The 21,908-nt window shown below is 47.2% G+C and overlaps 3 protein-coding genes across 5 annotated transcripts; 1 reads left to right on the forward strand and 2 right to left on the reverse strand.

Annotated features, from left to right (window-relative positions):
- Positions 1-649: 649 nt before the first annotated feature.
- Positions 650-3,004, forward strand: LOC136540736 (deSI-like protein At4g17486). The gene is made up of 4 exons (XM_066532752.1): positions 650-974; positions 1,089-1,350; positions 2,169-2,236; positions 2,546-3,004. Exons 1-4 carry the CDS (start codon positions 840-842, stop codon positions 2,816-2,818), a joined length of 738 nt encoding a protein of 245 aa, XP_066388849.1. The 5' UTR covers positions 650-839; the 3' UTR covers positions 2,819-3,004.
- A 350-nt stretch (positions 3,005-3,354) lies between these two features.
- LOC136540712 (uncharacterized GPI-anchored protein At1g61900-like) lies at positions 3,355-6,896 on the reverse strand. 3 transcript variants are annotated; one of them, XM_066532735.1, is made up of 8 exons: positions 6,498-6,896; positions 6,044-6,187; positions 4,589-5,428; positions 4,242-4,487; positions 4,125-4,139; positions 3,897-4,037; positions 3,716-3,763; positions 3,355-3,626 (listed from the first exon to the last, which is right to left on the reverse strand). In XM_066532735.1, the coding sequence occupies exons 2-8, from the start codon at positions 6,075-6,077 to the stop codon at positions 3,559-3,561; spliced, it is 1,392 nt and encodes a 463-aa protein (XP_066388832.1). In that variant the 5' UTR covers positions 6,078-6,187; positions 6,498-6,896; the 3' UTR covers positions 3,355-3,558. The 3 variants fall into 3 exon arrangements, with proteins under 3 accessions (XP_066388832.1, XP_066388827.1, XP_066388837.1); XM_066532730.1 differs by having other exon boundaries at positions 6,044-6,192; XM_066532740.1 differs by having other exon boundaries at positions 6,044-6,215.
- An 11,821-nt stretch (positions 6,897-18,717) lies between these two features.
- LOC136493095 (probable membrane-associated kinase regulator 6) lies at positions 18,718-19,899 on the reverse strand. Its single transcript, XM_066489142.1, has one exon. It carries the CDS (start codon positions 19,774-19,776, stop codon positions 19,042-19,044), a length of 735 nt encoding a protein of 244 aa, XP_066345239.1. The 5' UTR covers positions 19,777-19,899; the 3' UTR covers positions 18,718-19,041.
- Between the last annotated feature and the right edge of the window lie 2,009 nt (positions 19,900-21,908).

The following is a 21,908-nucleotide window of genomic DNA, read 5'->3' on the forward strand; positions in this document are numbered from 1 at the left end:
TATCTACGTGACCCGTTGCACTCAGCGTGGAACGAGCGACGCTCGCCCGTGCCCATGTCACGTCAAAGAGAAAGAAGAGGGGGCTCACCGGCATCGGAGACGAGAAGCTCGCAGGTGTTAGGGTTTTGATTCCTCACCTGCGGGCTTAGAAGGGGGATTTTGGGGGTGGCAGTCGTGACACGATGGCGAAGGCGGGTGAGACGGTGGGGCATGGCGGGTGGGAGAAGGCAGTTGGGCGGGGCTAGAAACGGGGCGGGAGGTGGGTGGCACGGCGAGGCGGCTTCCGCCGTCGGCTGCAGGTGGTGGGGTGGGGATGGGGGCAGGGCGAGGACGAGGACGAGGACAAGGACGACGCCGGCGCACCGTCCTGTGGTTAGTGGAGGCGAAGGTCGAGGGGCGGGAGGATGGTGGCGTGACCGACAGCGAGGCAGCCATTGGTGGGGGTGAGGACGACGTCAATGAGGAGGAAGACGACGAGAGGGCATCACTCGGAGGAGGAAGACGGACAATCCATCACGTGCTATCCGCAAGGATGGCAACACACTGTTTTTTAATTTATATATAGAAAATAAACTAGTTGAGAGGGCCCAATCGTCATTGACTCCAACAAGATGAAGTTCAGAATGGGTTGATAAGAGCAGACCAACCCGACCCGCTGTCTCCACCACCACCGTCTCCTGTCTGTCTCTCCTCTCCTCTCTTGCAACTGCAAGCGACCACCCACCACCCGCCGACGCTTCGATCCCCTCCCTTGCTTTCCGTGTCCCCACCCAAACCCCATAGGGGCCGCCGCCGCAGCAACCGCCGCCGCCGCCGGAGGCTGGGCCGTGGGTGCTGAAATGAAGGAGGTGGTGCTTCACGTGTATGACGTGACCAACAGCGACTCCGAGAAGACGAACAACACCATCATCCAAATCAACCACATCTTCAAGGACCGCATCGGCCTCGGCGGCATCTTCCACAGCGCCGTGCAGGTAGTGGGTCTAGCTCCCCTCTCCCCGTTCCCTCGCCACCCGCTCAGATCCCAAGGAGCGACAGCTTCTCCAGATCCCTAAATCTCAAGCCATTTCTTGAACCCCTCAACGCAGGTCTATGGCGAGGACGAGTGGTCGTTCGGTTTCTGCGAGACCGGCAGCGGCGTGTTCAGTTGCCCCGTGGGGAAGAACCCCATGTACACCTACCGGGAGAGCATCGTCCTCGGGGAGACCGAATGCGGCATCGCCGCCGTGAACCGGATCCTGCGGGAGCTCAGCCGCGAGTGGCCGGGCCACTCGTACGACCTCCTCTCCAGGAATTGTAACCATTTCTGCGACGTGCTCTGCGAGAGGCTCGGCGTCCCCAAGCTCCCAGGTAAGGACCACGGAGGGGCATTCCATTGTTTTCTTCTTCTGAATGGCGACAACCTGTGCAAGGTGTATCTCATAGTGGCATTATGTACAATTCTCGAGTTCAAAAAAACACACAGTGTCCTCGAATTGGAAGGAAGATTGCAGGCTCTGATTTAGATGGCGATTTACATTCTTGCTAGGAAAAGAATGAGCAAACTTAATGAGCAAATGTGTGAACTGAACATTGCAAATAAAGCATGTGTTTGCTACCACTGAAGTATTGAGCAAATTAACTGGTGTTTTGTCACACTTGAAGCTTTGATAATATGGTTAATGTATGAAACTGAGTGCTGCTAGCTCTAAGACTCAACTTTGGAGCATAAGACAAGTACAACACAGACGTTTAGCAGGCTCTTAGAGGCAGTTTCATTGTTTTCCTTGCCACTGTGGACCTGAGCACAAGCTCATGTGTGGGCGACTGGGCGTTGCCACTTGACGAGGTTTTTGATGCCTGCCTTGAAACTTACGTGTGAGACGGATGTCTCCCAAGAACAGTAATTAGCTTAATTATTTCATTACCTTAGCAAAATCGTTTAGTTTCCATTTGAGACAAGGCTCTTTTATGTTTGCTTCATGATTCATGTCCTAATGCACCTACTTGTGTGACAATTTGAAGAGGCTGAAGATTTCTGTAGGTCAAGTCGTTGCTAATCATTTCTGATCATAATGTTTAATCATTGAATTTTTGTCTATGTTGCTAGCACTAGCAGCCTAGCATGATTGTGTTACGTAGGTTTGAAATGCCATGAACTTACTCTTTTATTCTGTCTAACCTTGCAGGTTGGGTTAATCGCTTTGCCAGCGCCGGTGATACTGCTGTGGTTGTTGCTGAGAGCACAGCAGTTAAAGTAAGGGAATTTCAGAATCTGTTGCTGTGATACAATGTGCTATCTCCAATTTACTTAATCCTAGCATGAACTTATGATTGCTTCTTGCTTTTTATTATTTTTCCTAGTCTATTACTCATGTTTTAGATCTCTGTTTTTCCCCCACCAATACAAACATCCCTTATATTTGTGTTTGCAGTCTGCCCATGTGTTTGGTTTGGAGCTTGAAATATCGATTTTATGCATAGACCTTTCTGTTTTATCAATACCTTTCTGTTTATCCTTTCTGTTTTGTCATCATTGTTTTCCTTGTGAATTTATGTTTTGCAGTTCAGGCAGGCTAAAACAGAAATCGTGAATGCCAGTAGAGTAGCATACAGATTTATGGCAGGCCTGGCTTCGAAAAATCAAGCCTCACCCGAGTCACCGGGTAACAACCAAAACAGAGGCAGCCCTGCTTTCCAGGGAGCTTGGTTCAAGAACATCATCTCAGCTGGTGCAAAGCCTTCATCGAGTGAATCAACCCCCTCTCATTCGCAGGATGCTGACGATGGCACCCCTCTGCGGCAGCAAAGTTCAACAGAACATTCAACACACTTGTAGCTGCTTTCCCAGCAGATCAACCAACAGTTGAATTGAATCTTTCAATCTGTAGTGTAACATTAGTGAAATATCTGTTCGAAACCTGTTGTTAAATTGAATCTGTAGTGTAACAGTTGCTGATATTTGTTCAAAAACTGTGATTTGGCATTTGCCCATAAATCTATTCTTCCCAGAATTGTTGAACGCCCTGATATTGTGCGTAGCTGCTGATCTTGTTTTTGCGTTATTTAGCATTGTTGCAAGTTGGGCAAAGATCTCTTTGCTTTATTGCCCTGTGATATCAGCCATGCAAGAGGTCGAGATCATGGCATGCATACAACAGGCTGCTGGTTGGACCAGGGAAAGTGGGGGTAAATGGGTAATGATCCACCCAAGATCCAGCTGCTCATTCTAGTGGTGCTTCAAGTGTACCTGGTAATTCGATAGGGCATTTCAAGATATCAGGCGGCTCACGTAACCTCGATTATGAACATTGGAAAGGGCAGTCCTGATTGTTACTTGCCATTCGATCATCTCCAGTGAAGCTCCAGACCTAGCTTTCAACCAGTGCTCAGAGACCCAAAATGGTACAACAGTCCACTCTAACACAACAGTTCTCTGATCTATCCACTGGACCAAAAAGAGAGGGGGAGGCTCATTTACAAGAATGTAATTCATACAATTTACACGCGGGCCTGCACAGAAGTGGAAAAATACAACATGGGGTAAAGAAGCTTCTGGCTCACTAGATGAAGTGTTCCTCAGAGAGTGATGGTCGTCGTGAGGAATACAAGCGGCAACAAAACGCCGATCCCAGTTCTGGAGGGACCTACGGGTGAAGAAAAAGGATACAGGTTCAATTTGCTGAGGATGGAAAACAGTAGATGATACCTCAGCAGCAAATTGTAAATTAAGTACCTGAGCTTTCTGATTTCGGCGAGACAGGCAAAGCAGGCAGCGACATTTCTGAATCCAAAAGAGGATGCCAATGTGATTAGACAAACAGTAGTATTGAACATGTTAAAGAAAGTAGTGAGAATCATGTTGTGATTTCGGAAAGTGTAGTAATGTGGCCCAAATTAGAATGCCTGCTCCTTACCTGGAGCACAAAGTGACAATGATTGGACAGAAGATGAGGAGGGCCATGGTGCTGCAATATTGTCACTCAAATCGCATGTAAAGCTAATGCCAGTAGTGTTGTCAAACACAATATCTGTAGGTAAGCTCCGAAGTAGACAGCCTACAATAGTGAAGATTGGAAATTAGCATCAAGTCACGGAAGTCCATGGATCAAAGTATCAAACAAAGTTGATTGATTGACACTGACCTTGCTGTCCAAAAGCTGCTTCGGTTAAGTGGTGCCAAGGAAAAAAAAAGAGAGTTATAAAAGGGTTCCATGATGAATAAAATATTGAAGATAAGTAAATAGGGCTTCAGTGCATACCTTGCAAGCTGAAATCTTTCAAGTCAATGTCACAAAGCCCATAAATATCATCCACCACACCAGCTTTCTGTAGCATTGATCCAAACTTTGTTGCACAATTAATTGCTTGCAGGTTTGTGACAAATATCTGTTTCTGCCTAGTTCCAATGTAAGAGTGCAATGCTGCGCAGCATGAAGGCGTTGAAGATGATGCCTTGCCACATGCCTTAACGACTGAAGAAGGTTCATCAAACTCCAATGGACAAACTACATCATTTAGAATAAGAATCAGGCAATTCACTTGGTTTTGTGCATGATAACAATGAAACTTACAGTATTGACCACCTAGAGAGTATGACATCACTTACCTTTGTTCACCTTGCAACCAGATAATACTCTGAAAGCACTATTAGCTTCCTCTGATGAAAGCTTCATAGATAACCAGGAGTGAACTACCCCTTTACAGTCACTAACAACATCAATCCCAACAGCGCTCCCTGGCATGCTAGAACTTCCAAACATGTTAGCCCCACCTGAAGATATGTGAATAGCTGCTTCTGCTATAGCAGGTTGGCAAACTGGCCTACAACACTCTTTCAGTGGGTCAACACTGCTGCATGCATCTAGGAGTTTACTTGTGTTGACTATTTTCTCAAAGGAGCTAATATCCTTCACAGGACAAGAAGCATCAGTAAGATTTGATGGCCTCAGAGTACATAACTCAGGGATGTTGGTGTTTGCCCCTTTGCTTGCAAGGATGTTCATAATGTCAGAGAAACAAGCATTTGCTGAAGCCTGGTTGAGAACTAGGGTATCGTTTCCACTGCCATATGCAGCTTGGAAAATATTCATCAAGCTATTAACTTGGGGGCAACATATAACATCAGCAACTAGTGGTGCTAAAGGAATGGAGCAATCATATGCTGTCTTCTCCATGACATAAGAGAGTGCAGAAAAATTTACATGGCATTTTCCAGTCAAGACTGGATCATAGGATGTGTAATTTGGATACATAGGTGACAGTGGCTCAACAGGGTTAGTATTGTGTGGAAGAACAGATGGTGAAATCTCTATGGGATCAAAGAGACCAATAGGTGGATCAGACAGAAGGAATTTATCTTTTGGTTCAAGTGGTGTTTTCTGAGACAGAACATGCTGGCTGCCACAAAGCCAAACTGCAAACAGCACAAGCCAGTGATACAATGTACCTGCAATGTGATGTTCTCTTCAGCAAAGCATATCAAAGACGCGAACGTAGAATGCACTTCAATTGCACCACTTTCGCTAGAAAAAAAAAATATGTAGCATGTCTAGTATTTCCATAACAATCTACAGTAACTTCCATCTTATTTCCTCACAAGAAAGGAGTTATTTACCTAGAATGCCTAGCAACCCAGCCATACTCATTATATTAGATAAGCTGCAAGGAATATCACTATCTATTGTGTTAAGTTGCCAAAACAGCTTTTCCTCCTAAATGTATATCCATGTTGAACCATTTCCCAATGTAGCATGAAACCAAAGACTTTGTTAAACTATATCATTGTGAAAATCAACCCCAATTATTAGCGGAACATAAATGAATTCCAAATTAATGTGAGTACATGACTCTAGAACAACATACAGCTAACGACAAGGTTACAATTAAATCACATGTTTAGCATTCAACAGGAATCACCGGAGACAGCATCAAACTTTCGAGCAGAAATCTACATTGTATTGTTAACACAATTAAACTTATCTACTTGAACCTCACAAATTTAATTACTACATTCATTATGAGTAAACAACTCCAAACAACATAATGGGGGTAAACTACTCACCCTGGCCACAAGAACCAGAACTGGAACTCTCCATTTCTTTTAGCCTGAAGATGTATGTGCATGCATGAGGCAATGTGTAAAGTCTTCAGTTCACTTCAACCAAAAGTTTAAGAACTCCACTCAGGGTATCACGAGAGAGCAACACTGCACTTGAAGAGGGGATAAAAATAACCTAGAGATATAAGTAAACTGGATGGTAATGCACAAGGTGGGAAAAGAATCTCAAGCAAAGCAAGTATGGCTAAGAATAACATTTTTGTGAACCTAACTCAGTGGCGGAGCCAGGATTTCATAGCTGGCTATTCCATATACAAAAAAAATTCGATGCAAATGTGCAATAGTAATAGGCAAATATGCTAACACCCTTCTTCTTCATCTATGTTACAAGAATCCAATGAAAAAAAATAGAAAACGAAAACTCCAATTCTTACTCAATGGATCTGACTGTGCTCACCTTTCTTCGACCTTCAAGTCGGAGCTCGAGCTGGGACTGGGAGGGCCGGAGGGGCCTAGGGGAAGGGCCGGACCGCCGGCGGGTGCCGCTTCTCTGCTGCAGCCTGCAGAGAATCCCGGCCGTCGTGGCGTCGGCCGCTAGGGCTGGACGCAGGTCGCGCAGCCGTGCAGGGGCGCTGGCCCGAGGGGGAGAGGGGGAGAGCCGGGGAGGACCGAGGGGGAGGATACGAGTCGCTGCGCCGCTGGCTGCCGCGGCGCCGGCGCCGCCGCCGCCGCCGCCGCCGCCGCTTCCGTCCTTCTCCTTCTGCGGCAGCCAATGCGAGCGAGACAGCGAGTAGAGCCTACAGCGATGCGAGCATGATGTCGTGATGGGCTAAGGGCATGAGACAGCCGCTGTCTGTGAGTTACACGGCTAAACAGATAGTTGATATAATTCATATAGCTGTTTTCTATCTACAAATGGTTTAAATGCTTGTACGTAGCTGTGATCAATCATGAATATTATTTCTATGTATCATTATGTTGCTAATTGATACAAAATAAATCCTTCAAAGTAAATCATATATATTATATATATAATGTAATATAATATATTTCATAACTCAAATATAACATATGATCTTCTTCCCCATAAATCAAATATGATTTAAACATTTATGTCTAATTTTTTTTTGTTTCCATAGCGTTTCCATATATGCTCGACAAGATTATCCCTAAGTTGTCTATGTGTTAGCCGTGCTTGATAGCGGAATTCCTTTTAAGCACCTCCGCGAAGTATGGATTGGGGTTATCACTTGTATGCACTTCAAGCGGGAGCACTATTGTCGCACTTGCATTCTCATTCAAATCTAAGGAAACTCTAACCAATTCCTTCTCATCCTCCACTATCATGTTGTGAAGGATAACACAAGCTTGCATTATGTTGATAACGTCCCCCTGCTTCCATAACCTTGATGGTCGACGAACAATATCAAAGCGGGATTGCAATACGCCAAATGCGCATTCGACATCTTTCCTCGCTCCTTCTTGCATCAATGCAAACAATTTGTCTTCATCCGTTTGAGGGGCTGATGTTGTCTTCACGAAGACCGCCCGTTCTAGATATATTTTATCGGCTAGATAGTAGCCCATATCATATTGTGTTCCATTTACGGTGTATTGTACCCTTGGAGCTTCCCCTTTTAGAACATTGATGAACAGTGGTGACTTGTTTAGGACATTGATGTCGTTCAAAGATCTGGCGGTACCAAAAAAAGCATGCCATATACGAAGATTATGAGATGCCACTGCTTCAAGGATCATAGTAGGAACACCTTTGTCACCACGTGTGAACATGCCTGCCCAACCTTTCGGACAATTCTTCCATGCCCAATGCATACAATCGATGCTTCCCAACATTCCTGGAAAACCACGAGTCTCATTTTCTTGTAAATTTTTTTCTAGTTCATCACTTGTAGGAGGGCGCAGGTACTCTTGACCAAAACATTCAATCACCCCTATGGCAAATTTTCCTAGAATCTTCAAACAAGTGCTTGCCGCAATTTTTAGTACCTCATCAAGTTGGTCGGCCGGCGAGCCATATGCTAGCATCTGGATTGCCACGGTCCACCGATTAATCTTGTGCCATCGATCCTTGGCTTGCTTTGAATTTCTTTTCCTATGTGACTGGATAGTCATGTTGTATGACTTAACAACATCACCCCAACAGTGCTCATTATTCCTATCAGCTCCGACGGATGAATCCGTTGAATTTTTCAACCAAGCACTCATCAATTTCTCGTCTTCTTCTAGTGTCCACATGATCCGCTTCTCAGTCCTGACATTCTCCGTATCGCTATCAACATCAATAGCCTGCTGGTCAGATAAAACTTCCACTTCTTGAGACGAACTTCCACAGTTGTTAGGCTGTGGTGCATCTATTGAGGCAAAACTAATGCCAACATCAACAGGCCTTGGTGCCTTGAAAGGTGCATAATGAGATGGAACACCAACAAAATGTGAATTCTGTGATAAATGGGGTTGATTGTTGAATAAACCTATAAATCCACCAAGGGGATGTGTGCTATTGTCCCTGCAAGTATATATTTCTTATCAAATTTCTACTGGATATGTATTTATCAAACTAACAGACAAGTAAAACAAGTAAAAAAATCAATAACTAGAAAAAAAAAATCAGTAGCTAGAAAACATTCAGTTATCAATTCTAGTGAACTGACAACATTCGGTAGCTAGAAAAAAAAATCAATGATCAATTCTAGTGAACTGGCAACATTCAATAGCTACAAAAAAGAAAACAGTGATCAATTCTAGTGAACTAACAACATTCAGTAGCTAGAAAAAAATTAGTAGCTACAAAACATTCAGTAGCTAGAAAAAAAATCAGTGATCAATTCTATTGAACTGATAACATCCAGTAGCTAGAAAAAAATCAATGATCAAATAACTATTCAGTTATCAGTAACTGAAAGCATTCAATAGTTAGAATTGGAGGTTCCATGTATTGGCATGTTTAACCGAAAAAGAACTAACTGAACTACCACTATTTCTCTGTTGTCTAGAAAATCACCAAGGCAACATAGCATACAGGTAACTAAAATAGAATCGCAGAACCTAGCATGATAGATTTTCCTATGATGGCAAAACATAGCAGGATAGATTTTCCTACATGAGCAGAAATGCAGAATACGAATTCAATCAAATCAAGGCTATAGCCTACAGCTAAACGCGAGAATTGAAGCAAATCAAGGATTACCATGCTGGATCCCAATTTGATTGATGCCCGAACGGAGGAGAACTTGGACTGGTGGAGGCACATCTGCCATGTGAAGAGGCAACTGCGCCAAATCCGACTAGGTAGCCTCGTCTGCCATGGATTGGTGAAGAATCCAAGCCATCTATCAGGGATTGAGGATGAATCGTACCAGCAGAGGAGTTGGGTGTTGGGGACGAGCTGCTTCCGTGACCGAGGAAGGGCGCTGCCACGCCATTGAAACCGGTGAGGTTGGGTGCTGGGGATGAGCCGCTTCCACGAGGAAATCTGCTCACCCTTGCCGCCATCGCCGTTGCCACTAGTGGCGCTGCCTTCTTCTTGTTCTTCAAAACTGACGTCACCTTTCTCTTCAAATCCTGGCTAGACATCGCGAGACGAAATTCGGTGAAGGCGCAAGGGCATCTGAGACTGATTTGGGCGAGAATGGCAATGAAAAATGGCGCGGCTGAGGCATATATGTGCGGATTTTTGGCGTGAATATTTCACTTCGCGCGCGCGCAGCTGGATCCGCGCGACGTCGGCTCAAGACGACGGCTTCGTACAACGTGAATTCAGCCATCGAGTTCGCCTGGGAGCACGAGCGCTCATCGTTGTCTCACGACGCGACGGCTTCGCTCTCTCTCTTCAACTACTGTAGCAAACGGGGGTGGATTTTGCAAAATGACCATCTGGAGATGACGGTCAGCACGGCCGTTGTACGTGCCCTAATGGGGTTTCAGGCTGCTACTGCTGGTTTCTATTGTGCTCATGGACATATTTGCAATTTGCAACATCTAACAAACAACACATGCTATAGTATTATATACATATATACATATATTTTATGTTTGTTAGCAAAAATATGGGTATTCCATGAGGCTTTCACTAAATTGTGTAGCCTACCTACTAGCATCAATGACAAAATGGAGTTACATCCAGCAAAATGTACAAGCTAGCTTTCCAAAACATGGACACACACATGATCTTTTCCCGGATTTGGAAATCAAGGTGCACAAATAGAATCAAATTCTTTGCATGGTTGGTCAGGAGACAAAATCTTCTTGTTGTGGAAGAAGATGCGAAGTGTGTCATGTGTCCAAATAATGAGGAAGAGGGCATCGATAAAAGCCCTAGTTTGGTTTTGGTAATTGAGTGTCAACTAGTGGACTAATGCTTTTAATGAGTTTGATTAAGCTAAGGTCCACATAATGGAATTGAGCCATGCTAGGAGATGGTGGAGATGATAACCATGACCATTAAGCAAAGTGCTCAACCATGGAGAGAAGATGGACAGCAATCTCGAAGGCAAATGCATATGCATAGGGGGGTTTTGCTTTTATCGACCAAGATGAAATAGAGCGCATGGTCGGATTTAGGATAGATAGTTGTACTATTAAGAGGAAGCTCTAATGTATTTACAATTGTCCAAGTGCCACTAGGTGAGAATTAACAATGCATGTGCATTAGGGCTAGTGATGTGGTGAGGAAGCAAAGTGAAAATACTTTGATTTTTTTTTTGAAAAGCTAACTCAGTGCCTAAGGTGATGGTGTTTTCTTTGGAACACATATGAGGTTAGCAGTTTTGAAAACATTTAAGAGAAGCTCTCGGGGCAGGGTTTTACCCTCATCAGAAATTTTTTTGCCCTAGCTAGGGGGTTACCAGAGAAAAGGGTCGGTGTCCATGCTATGTTGAGTGTACTATGTTGGGGGCACCAAAGTTCCGGTGCTCCCATGGAGGGCAACACCGGAGAAAAGCCCGTGCCACAGCTATGTTAATTGCGGACCACCTGATTTTCGATGGTACCCTTGTGCTAGGCACTAGAGACAAGCGCCCCAAAGAGATGACATGTGGCGTGTTTCTGTGCAACACACAAAAAATCAAAAAGGGCTGGCACTTGTTCCAGTGCGGGCCACCGAACTTTTCTAGTGACCCCTTAGAGCTCTATTGATGTAAGTGTCTAGAAAGGTTTTGGATGCACTGGAATATTTTCGTGGTGGCCACCAAAGAACCCTAAAAAAGGAGGGTTTGACCGTTGCTTTCTAACAGTCGTCTGTGTAGCAGTTACAGCTCAGAGGGGGCCACCATATTCTCCGGTAGTGGCCCATCTGCAAGCACCGAGAAAAGCTGATGAACACTATGCTTGAGATCAAAATCTGACCATGGGATCTCTCTAACATTTTTAGGTGGTCATTGGAGTTTTTGGTGACACCGTCCTTTGCTCCCAACGGTTAGTTGAGTGGTTGAGGCTATAAATACGTGGGTGGTTGGCCTTGTGAGCTCTTTTGGTGCCCTTGGTTGATATTCTTGCATACCTAGAGCTTGAGAAACACACTCCGCTCACTTGCTTTGCTAGAGATTGCATTTGTGTGAGATTGGAGAGGATTCTAGTGCTTTGCATTGAGAGTTTGCACCTAGTGCCAATTGGGAATCATATTGGCAATGAAGTTCTCTTTACTCTTGCTAGTTACCGCCACTTAGATGGTTTTGTGTCATGGTGGATCGATGAGCACCACTTGGTGATTGTGCGGGGCTCCGACTAGTGGGGCTTTGTGCTCATCATTGCATGAGTTTCGCGAAGAGCAATTCTATTGGAATCAAGAGGGTTAGAGAGGTCATTTGGTGATCCACCGACTTCCGCACTAGTGCCCGAGTTGTAGGGGCTGAGTTTGTGTGCTTATGAGGCTAGTGAAGTAGTGATCTAATAGGATCTGCCTCGATAGGGATTAAGTTGCTGGCAAGCAATTGAACCTCGGGATAAAAATCTTGTGTCACTTGCCCTTGTTGGTTTGCTCTATTACTACACTTGTATTTAGTTTCTTACTTGTGCTTCTGTAGTAGTTTGTGTAGTTCTAGCTCTCTAGCCAAGTAGAAGTAGTTTGCCTAGTTGCTTACTTGTGTAGCTCGGTTAGCAGTACTCCTAGCTTCGAGCAGATTGTGTGGTTCGGTTGGAACAGATAAATTTGCTACTAGAATTATATAGGAGAACTTGCATTAAAGTGAACAGGTTAGGTTTATAGTGGCTACTAGGATTGTCTCTAGTACTAATCACTTGGCCTAGTGTTGTCTTTGAAGGAATTTCCAATAGGTTTTCACCCTGTCGGGGTTATAACCCCAGGTATCTTAAGGCATCGATTAGTTAGCAGGCCGAGCGGCCCACTATACATCAGCTAGCGAAGGCCCGAATGATCGAGGCCTAGCTAAGCCAAGCAGAATAGGCCTAACGCCAAGGCCGAGGTCAGCCGCGACCCCTCCTTTTGCCTTAGCCGCACGACGCGCAAGAGACTCACGACCTCTCCCCCGTCCCGACCCCTAGGAGGAATAGGGAGAGGTCGAGCCCAGCCAAACGTGCCCGCTCTGACAAGAGTAAGCACGCTGCACTGACCCCGCAAGGACCGAGGGGACAACGGTCACCTCGGCCTGGTCAGACGATATCCCTACGCCACGCAGCACGGACAAGACAACACCGCACGGCGGTGGCTGTTAGTACGGCGACCCACCGATATGGCCCGACAAGACGCATGTACGATTCCACCCACTATAGGATGGGATCCACGATGAAGGCCTTGACTTAGAGGCCATCCTGATCGGCGGGAGCCATGACCCCAACGCTCAGGATCGTGGCCAACAGCTCCACAAGCCAACCGGGTGATCGACGACCAGGGGGCGGCTACCAACTTCTATACGACGCCCCAGGAAACCAGAAGACGATGACGAAGACCACGACAGAGACCATGTCGCATAGGACGGTTGGCGGACCACCACCGTGCCTATAGTGCCGCCACGATCGGCACAGTAGCATCACGCTATACCATGCCACGACGTGGCCACAGGACCGTGACGACATCCACGACCAGACGTGCACCACAAGATGGTGTAGCTTGCAAGCCATGTTAGCTTGGTCCTCCCTCAGGCTCACTACCCTTCGGTCGGGAGAACCTTCTTCTTTTGTACACGCCCTGGCCCCGAACTCTATATAAGGGCAGTCAGGGCACCCATCTTGGGGATCCGACTCTCATTCACTCATTCTTACACCGTAGAAGGGCTCTTGAAGCTTCCCTTCGGGCAGCCCATCTCCTAGCTCTAGCTCTCCTACCTCTTCCACCATTCTTGCACCCCCATTGTAAGAACTTCAGAGCATTCAAGCGAGGAATACGCACTCGATCATCTCTGAGACTGGACGTAGGGCTCCAGCCCGAACCAGTATAAATCCTCGTGTCTTTTAGATGCTACCATCGTCTTCCTAGACCGGTTTACAAAATACCGACACCCCCCTTGTAGCCATTCATAGATCCTTTCAACTGGTCACCTTTTGTTCTTCTGCCTGTTTGCTCGCTGATGCTAGCAAAGAATTAATATCCACTAGGAGCCTCTTGTCCAGAGTATGTTTTGCCGAGAGCAAGCACAACCTACCATTCTTCTTCGTGGAAATCGTGTTGACTTCAAGCTAGAAAATTTGAAAGATGAGAAATATTAGGGTCTTCGAAAATGGACAAAAATTTTCGTTTCGCTGAAATTTGGCTTATGCTGATTTGTTGTGAGAGAAAAACATCGTCCGTTCGCTGAAAAGTACGGCTGAAGTAGTGCAATTTGTTCGGTTTCAAAACACAATGTCTTGTCAGGACTCAGGAGTCAGCACAACCTCCCATTCTTCGTGGAAAACCATGCTCATTGCAAGATGGGGAATCTAGAGGATGAAAAAAACAGGACCATTCTTCGTGGTAGTCATGCTCATTGTAAGCTGGGGAATCCATAGAAGGTGAGAAACAACGGGATCTTAAAAAATGGACTAATCAGTCACAACACTTGGTTCTCCAATTTCAAAACATGCATAATGTCTCTTTCAGTCGGCTCAGCTTCAAAGAAGATGTTAGTTCTTCCTTTTGTTTTTCGCTAGATGCTTTTTTAGATAATGTTTGTATTCTCCCGTACGATCCCTTTTAATTGAAAATTGAAATACTGTAGGGAACTCCCTCAGTTTTTGCATTAAGAAAACGTGTATGTCCCGAGTATCTTTTGCCAGGAGCAAACACAACCTACCATTCTTTGTAGAAATCGTGCTCACTTCAAGCTCGAAAATCTGAAAGATAAGAAACAGTAGGATCTTCGAAAATGGACGAAAACCATAGCACTTGGTTCTCTTATTTCAAAACACAATGTCTTGCCAGGAGTTAGCACAACCTACCATTCTTCATGGAAACCCATTGTAAGCTGAGGAATCTAGAGGATGAGAAAGAACGGGATCATTCTTCGTGGTAGTCATGCTCATTGTAAGCCAGGGAATCTATAGAAGATGAGAAACAACGGGATCTTCAAAAATGGACGAATCAGTCAAAACATAATGTCTCTTTCAGTCAGCTCAGCTTCAAGGAAGACGTTAGTTCTTCCTTTTGATTTTCGTTAGATGTTGTTTTAGCTAATGTTTGTATTCCCCCGTACGATCCCTTTTAATTGAAAATTGAAATACTGTAGGGAACTCCCCTCACAGTTTTTGCCTTAAAAAATGTGATTGGTGTGATGGTGGTGGACACGATTTTTTTCCCTAAAAAAAACTTGGGTTCTTTTTTTTTTTTTTTTGAGTCGTCCCGAAAAATACTAAGGTCTAGCCCATCGGTATCACCAGAGAAGCCTGTTTCCGTCGAAAGTAGAGCACGTCCACGCTCCGTCGCTCGCAGACCTCCCTGCAGGCCGCGGCCCGCGCCAACCCCAGCCCAGCAGCACAAACAGTTCATCAGCCTAGCCTAGCCAGTGGGAAAGCTACGCTCGTCGCGGTCAGGCTCAGGACCCGAGGGCCGAGGCCCCTACGCTTTGCCCTCACGCGCATGGCTCCGTGCACCGGAGCCCTGCTCGCCTGTGAAAGGTGAAACGGCGGACCAGTCGCCATCCATGCGCGCGCGGTCCCGGAGACCCGGGCCAACGACCGCTGCCCCAACGACCATACACGCCGGACCCTCGGCCAGGGCCACCCTAGCCGTATAGCCCACGTCCCCCGCGCCGTGCCATCCCTGTCCTGTCCGCATCTTTTGGCCGCTCGCGACGACACGATCCGGCCACTCCACTCCACTCCACTCCACTCGACACCGCCGTCGTCGCGCCCACATAGAGAAAGCAGCAACAAGCAAGCGCGAGCGCGCGGCCGACCTTGAACGTTCAGATGATAAGGTACGTGTGCCGATACGATACGCATGGCGCCATCTCATCTTCGACGATCGAGAACGATCGCCGGTCGGCAGCCGGCCGGGGCGATACGACAACCCAAGCTCCCATCGGCGGCCGGCAACTCGTCACATCGATCGGCCGGCTTGTCCCTGGCCGGCGGCAGACGCGTCTTAGAAGATTAAGGTGGCGAGCCAACCGTACGTACAGTGCACGCCCCCGTTTGCACGCCCTCTGTCTCATGCCGAATTGCCTGCCGGAGATAATGCGGTTTCACTGCACGTCAGCCCATGTACTACATACATGCGACGACAACGCTGTGCTGTGCAGCAGCAGTGTGCACGGCAGGACCGGCAGCAGGCGCTAAGCTAGCTGGTAGTGCAGATTGACACGTACGCAGGGTGGGGTGGATGCGTGCCCCTGCTCCGACCGGCACAATGATTTCCGCCGCGTAGTCGCATATACTCGTGCGAGTGCGGCCAGGCAGTGAACGGCGAACTGGTGATAGGTGACCGGCCATCCATCGGCTGCCCTGCCAAGCTGCCTCATGCAATCGCGACTCGCGAAGGCATCAATCAGTGCCCAGCAGCGTACACGGATCAGCATCGCCACACTGTTCACTCGCTCAGCCTCCACAAAGTCCTCCCACGTTATCGTCAGGACACCGTCGCATCACATCATATCTTTGCTACGCTCAAGTACTCCACTCGTCTCCTGCAGTAGGTTGTAGGTAGATTGCAGAGGGTAGGATAGATTTTCTTGAGCTGATGAGCGTTGGGTGAGAAAGTCTGGACATCTGGCAGCTAAGCATGTGCTCCTAGGTTTTAGGTGGCTTCATCATCGAGAGGGTTGCCAAGTGAAGCAACGCTGCCAATTGTCTTCGAACACTCGACCTTCCTCTTGAACGTTGAAAAGTTCGATAGAAAATGTTGGGGGAGTTAGAAAATATCTTTTCCTTTGGTAGGACAAGCAATCTTCCGTTTCACGTAGGCGGCTCCTGGTTTACTGACATCATTTTTACGTCCACAACAAATATTTATACCGCTTCAACTGTTTTCATTCTTATAAGTCGGAACATTACAAATGTGAAAAAAATGGTACTCCCTCCGTTCCAAATTATAAGTCGGAACATTACAATTTTTTGGTACATCGAATTTGCTAGTTTACGTACATAGCAAATTCAATGTATCAAAAATATCAAAACAACTTATGATTTGGAATGGATGGAGTATTAATAATTGTAAAAAAAATGACCAAGGAGCTGGGAGTGAGATAAATGGAGTGTAAGGGAGAATCGAGCACGTATGTAATAAAAATGATTCTACAAATAGAAAAATATTCCATGCGTAAAAGGAATTTTAAAAACTTCAAGATAAAGAGGCACTTTGTTCTACTCCCCTTTCCAAATTATAAGTCATTCTAGAGACACATAGCTTTTTTACATATATAGACATGACCTACATCTAGGTGCATAGTAAAATCAATATACTTACAAAAGTTAGAACGATTTATAATTTGAAACGGAGGAGCACCGTCAAAGTGGAACGGAAAAGGTGTAGTGTACAGGAAACAAGAAGAGAGAGAGAGAGAGAGAGAGAGAGAGAGAGAGAGAGAGAGAGAGAGAGAGAGAGAGAGGACATTTTAGGTTTAGAAACAAGAATTAAGAAATGATGAAAATGTGTAGTGTACAGAAAACAAGGAGAGGTATAGAGAGAAATAAAGATAGAGATGTACTATTGTGAAAAGAAAATTTTGTATTGAGAAAAGAGAAATGTGCATTGAGAAATGAGACTATGAGAATGACAACTATTTTGGAATAAAATTTGAATGCTAAGGTCAAGTAGTTTGAGACGGAGAGTATGCAGTGGCGTTCGATATGTCTCCCTGAGGCCCTTTGATGATTCATTTCCCAAACACGAAACATTTGTCAGCAACAGATTTTTGCTTTCGGACTGAGAACTTGGAGATGCAAAAACGTGTTAGACCCCTCAAACGTCTTATTGTCAATGGTTTTTAATGGTTGTGCAAATGGAAATGTGAGATACTGAATGCTGAGGTGCCCCCGTGCCATGTCCTGGTCATCAGCTTCATGCCAGGGGAAAAACACATGGGTTTTTATTTGGTCCAATAAATGAGATGTTTAATAGGTAATGTTTGCAACAAATTGGTGCTGTTAATCACCTAATAGTGCATCGATAATGATCTGATGAGGGTGTCCGTCTGTCGGGACGTGCCTCCCTGGGCCTACGAATCAGCCCAGTCTGCTTCCCCTCACGGTCCATCTAAAAAACGGAACATACACATTTCTCTTTCTCCTCGCCCAATCACTCGTTGCGTAGTTCTTCTCATCGCCATAGTCGCGATGCCGGCATCGACCGCTGAGTCGACGCTCCCAACATCCTTCCTCTGCGTCCCGTCCCTGCTCCTCTCCACGTCGCTCCCTGGCGCCACACTCTCGCCTCCCCTGCGCCCTCCTCCCACGATGCCTCCTTCCTCCCGTGCCAACGCAGTGGGCCTGAGCGCTCTTCGTCGCCTTCTCTGTCCTGGACCCCACTTCTTCCACCGCGATGTCATGGCTCCATCCTCCTCCACCGCGACCTAGCGTCGGATCCCGCTGTGTCGTGCTCCACCCGCCCGCCCGCCTGCCAGGGTTTGCTGAAAAGCGCATGTTGCAAGTGTATGTTTTATATGTTTCAATGTTTCAGAGGTATGTTGCAAGCATTTCATATAGATGTTGCAAAAGTAGATCAGGATGTTGCATATGTTGCAATGGCTATACGTGTATGTTGCAAGCGTCTGTTCCAAATGTTTCATCTGTTTTTTCAGACGTATGTTGCAAGTGTGTTTATCGGGATGTTGAATATGTTTCACACAAATATTGAATGTTTTATCTGGATGTTGCATATGTTTTTAATGGCTTTTCAAGTGTTCTCAGTTTTTTTGCAAGAGTTTTAAAAGTATGTTTCAAGTGTTTCATCTGTCTTCAGACGTATGTTGTAAATATTTCATCTAGATATTTCAAAAGTAAATTGAATGTTGCACATGTTGCAATGGCGTCGGTGGCTGGCGAACAGCGACATGCCGCGGAGCTTCGGCTCCTTCCTCGTGCGGCGCGCCTCGGCCTCTCCTCTCCCTTCCCTCTCTTCCCTTCCCTTCCCTTCCTCCATCTCAACGCGACAGTTCGAGCTCGGCGACTGCGATGACGAGGATGTCCGACGAGCACGATGGGCGCGGATGTGGTGGTACGACGAGCACGCGGAGGTGGCCCCCCGGGTGGGGCGACGGCGGGCACAATGCGGGCGTCCATGCGGACGTACGGGCGCTAGTCCCGCCGATAATGAATTGTTCCAGCTCTTTGCACTGGGCCGATGCATGCATAGTTACACACAGCAAGGGCGAAGACAGAGCACAGAGAAGCCGTACCGTACCTCTACTGTACAAAGACAGTAACTACAGTAAACCGCCTAACAAGATCAAATTCCCATGGGCACAATTCCTCACCACTGTACTGCATGTACATACACGCGAAATCAAAATTACGTGAAAAAGAAAGACTAGATGAAATATTATATCCATGTTCCTCTCGAATCTTGTCGCTTCGCCCAAAGTGTTCTTGCAAGAACCCATTCTTGCATGCGGTGTTCAGCATTCGGTTCTCGCGGTCAGCAAGGACTTCTTGCAGTGGAGGATGGCGTCGTGCACGGCGACGTCGGCGTTGCCGTGGCACCAGTACTCCGCGGCGCCAGACGAGGCGCTGGACGTCGATCGGCGCGCTGGGGTCGTGGGCGCCACCGCCCTGGAGCGTGGCGCGGAGAACACCCGCCCTGGCACTGGAACTGGCAGCCGCAGCGCCCTCGCCTTGCGGCACAGGGGCACGAGGAAGCGCAGGTACCTGAGCAGAATCCTCCGCGTCGCCAGCAGCGGCTTGTTGGCGCCGCCTGCGCCTGGGCGCGGCGACCGCGAGGAGCTGCTGATCACGGATGCCGGCGTGCTGTGCGCCGTGTGGAACGCCGCCGGCGACGAGCACGCCGACGCGTCGGCGTACGAGCCGCTAACGTCACGGGCGCCGCCCTCGCAGGGAAGGTGAAGGAGGCTGTCGTCGGAGAAGATCACGAGGCCCGCGCTGGCCAGCAGCGGGAAGGAGCACGCCGCCCCAGCGCGCGGCTGCAGGCCGAAGTGAAACCCGCCTTCCTCCGACGTCGTCCACCGCATCGAGAACAGCTCCTCGGGGTCCATGTCAATGAAGGACGCGGTGGAGATGCTAAAAGATTCGCCTAGGGCGGCGGCATCGACGTCCAGGCGCTCGAACGACCGTGGCCTGCACCTGGGCCATCCGCCGCGGGAGAAGCTGTCGCTGCGAGACGGCGAGGCCTCCATGGAGAGAGAGAGAAAGAGCAAGCGCACGGCACGGCACGGCAAGGCGAGCGAGAGAAGCTCTGGTTCGTGCGTGTAGCTAGGCGTGTGAGCCGAGACGAGTCGAGGCGAGGCGAGCGGCGAGTGAGTGGGGCGACGAAGATGATATAGGGGCAGGCGGGTCGCCGATCGGTGTGGGGGCGCGCGAGCTGGTGAGTGAGAACAAACAAGTAGACGTCTGGTGGGGACAAGGCGTTTGGTGCCGTGTCCATGCTGTCTCCCGCGCCCCCTTGCTCTTCCAAACAGTGCGCTTTCACGGTCCCAAACCGTAGGTACATTCTGGCCTTGTGATTTCCTCAGCATTCCAACGATTTCATCCATTTTTCATGTAAAAATTCGGCAAAAACTTGTGCATTCGATGCCAGGCCGACGACATGCGGAGATGCACTCAGTTCAGACTGAAGCTTGACGGGCTAAATCTGGTCCAAAACAAGATCTGGGCTCCCGTAAAAGTTGCCAGTGAAAGATGAGTGAATACCCGAGACATGCATGGTTGGTATGTTGGTGTCGTGCTGGAGCTGGACCAGAGCGCCAGACAAATGACAAAACTGTGTACTACACTACTACTAATGAGCAGTGCTCTTCCAAAGCCGTCAGAGACAAGGTCATCAATGTTGGCAGCAATAATACGGGATTAGTCGGGTGGGTGAGATAATCCTGACAAAACACCGGGGCAGCATTTCAGCAGGCAGCATCCAACCCATGCATGCCAGTGCCAGGTCCTACATCCACACGGAACAACGCTCAACGCTCGTCGGCCTTCACATCACAGATCTAACAATTCAGGGAAGATTAGATAATCTATGGTTGGAGGCAGCAGCATCGTGCAAGATCCGTGGTCCTCACATGCGAAGGAAGACGGTCTCTTCAAGCCGCTGCAAGTGCAAGGCATCTTTTATGCGGTTTTCGTCGTCGTGTCGCCCGGTTTGAGCCACACCTGCAATATTCAAACCATGGAGCAGGAGCAGTGTAAGCTGACTGGGGAAACAAGTTCAGATTCTCAAGGGGAGATCAAAATGGAGTTCCGTGGACCTGGACTCGACGAAGGGAGACAGGGTTCAAGACCCTTGAACAGGGGACAGTGGTCTCTGTAAGCAGCCAGGGGAACTGCAATAACGACATGGAGCTACAGCAGCAGCCTGCTGCAGCCAGTAGCTCTCTGGTCTAGTAGACCTCAAAGTTAAGATGACATGCTCTACTAACTGTCTAACATAATACAATAAGGTTTAGTTAGTGGCGTAGACCTGCTTGTAGAGTTGTAGCACACAAAACAAGCACCGGTCTTGACTCATCAAGTAGGCACATGGTGCGGTCTTAACGCAGATGGGGGTACTGTTCGCTTGGCTTAAAAGAAAGATCGCAAATAAGTACACAGGCGCTGAGCATAAGCTAGATCATACACTCTAAATAAAACCAACAGTACTCCCATAAATGAAGCATCGAAAGTTCAAAACTACACGAAAATGAATAGAATGTACTCGACAATGGTTTACTTCCATGCATGTTCCTTTCTTAAACTACAAGATTCTACACCCTTAGCCCTTGGGCAATGCCAGAAACTCTTATTGTTTACTATCAGCATCCCAGTTGCCTACTCTGGTAGGTAATGTCTAAGTCACTTTATGTTTACTATAAGCATCCCAGTTGATTAAAAAACACTCTTGATTTTAAGGAGCAATGACCTCTATGTTTACTATAGGCCCCGTTCGACTTACCTTATAATCCGCACTACTCAGCTTGTTTTTTCATCCGAAACATTGTTTTTCTCTCACAATAATTCAGCCAGAACAGTGTTTTCAGCCAAGTTTCAGCAAGCCGAACGGGGCCAAAGGTGTGCATGTGCATGATATCATTACAACTTAAAACGAGAACGCACAAGACACAGTACCTATCTAAAACGAGAACGCACAAGACACAGTACCTATCTAAATGATTTCACGTTAGTCGATACACAAAAGACAGCTTTGCCAGGTATAGACATGAATGACATTGCTGCTGTGTTGTCATTGATCTTCTGGTCTTTGTTCCAAAGCTTAGAAACAGATTAGACAGAGCAACTATGCATCAATTACTGTCGACCATAATATGACAGATTC

The sequence above is a fragment of the Miscanthus floridulus genome, chromosome 1 (assembly GCF_019320115.1).
Source record: "Miscanthus floridulus cultivar M001 chromosome 1, ASM1932011v1, whole genome shotgun sequence".
NCBI lineage: Eukaryota > Viridiplantae > Streptophyta > Magnoliopsida > Poales > Poaceae > Miscanthus > Miscanthus floridulus.

Bases quoted from the DNA above. Each gene is read 5' to 3' on its own strand.
- LOC136540736 (XM_066532752.1), top strand. From the start codon at position 840: ATGAAGGAGGTGGTGCTTCACGTGTATGACGTGACCAACAGCGACTCC. The intron at 1,351-2,168 runs GTAAGGACCACG...CTAACCTTGCAG, and splicing joins CGGCGTCCCCAAGCTCCCAG to GTTGGGTTAATCGCTTTGCC. The intron at 2,237-2,545 runs GTAAGGGAATTT...TATGTTTTGCAG, and splicing joins CTGAGAGCACAGCAGTTAAA to TTCAGGCAGGCTAAAACAGA.
- LOC136540712 (XM_066532735.1), bottom strand. From the start codon at position 6,077: ATGGAGAGTTCCAGTTCTGGTTCTTGTGGCCAGG. The intron at 5,429-6,043 runs GTGAGTAGTTTA...ATCACATTGCAG, and splicing joins TTCTGGTTCTTGTGGCCAGG to GTACATTGTATCACTGGCTT. The intron at 3,764-3,896 runs GTAAGGAGCAGG...TTTTGGATTCAG, and splicing joins ATTGTCACTTTGTGCTCCAG to AAATGTCGCTGCCTGCTTTG.
- LOC136493095 (XM_066489142.1), bottom strand. From the start codon at position 19,776: ATGGAGGCCTCGCCGTCTCGCAGCGACAGCTTCTCCCGCGGCGGATGG.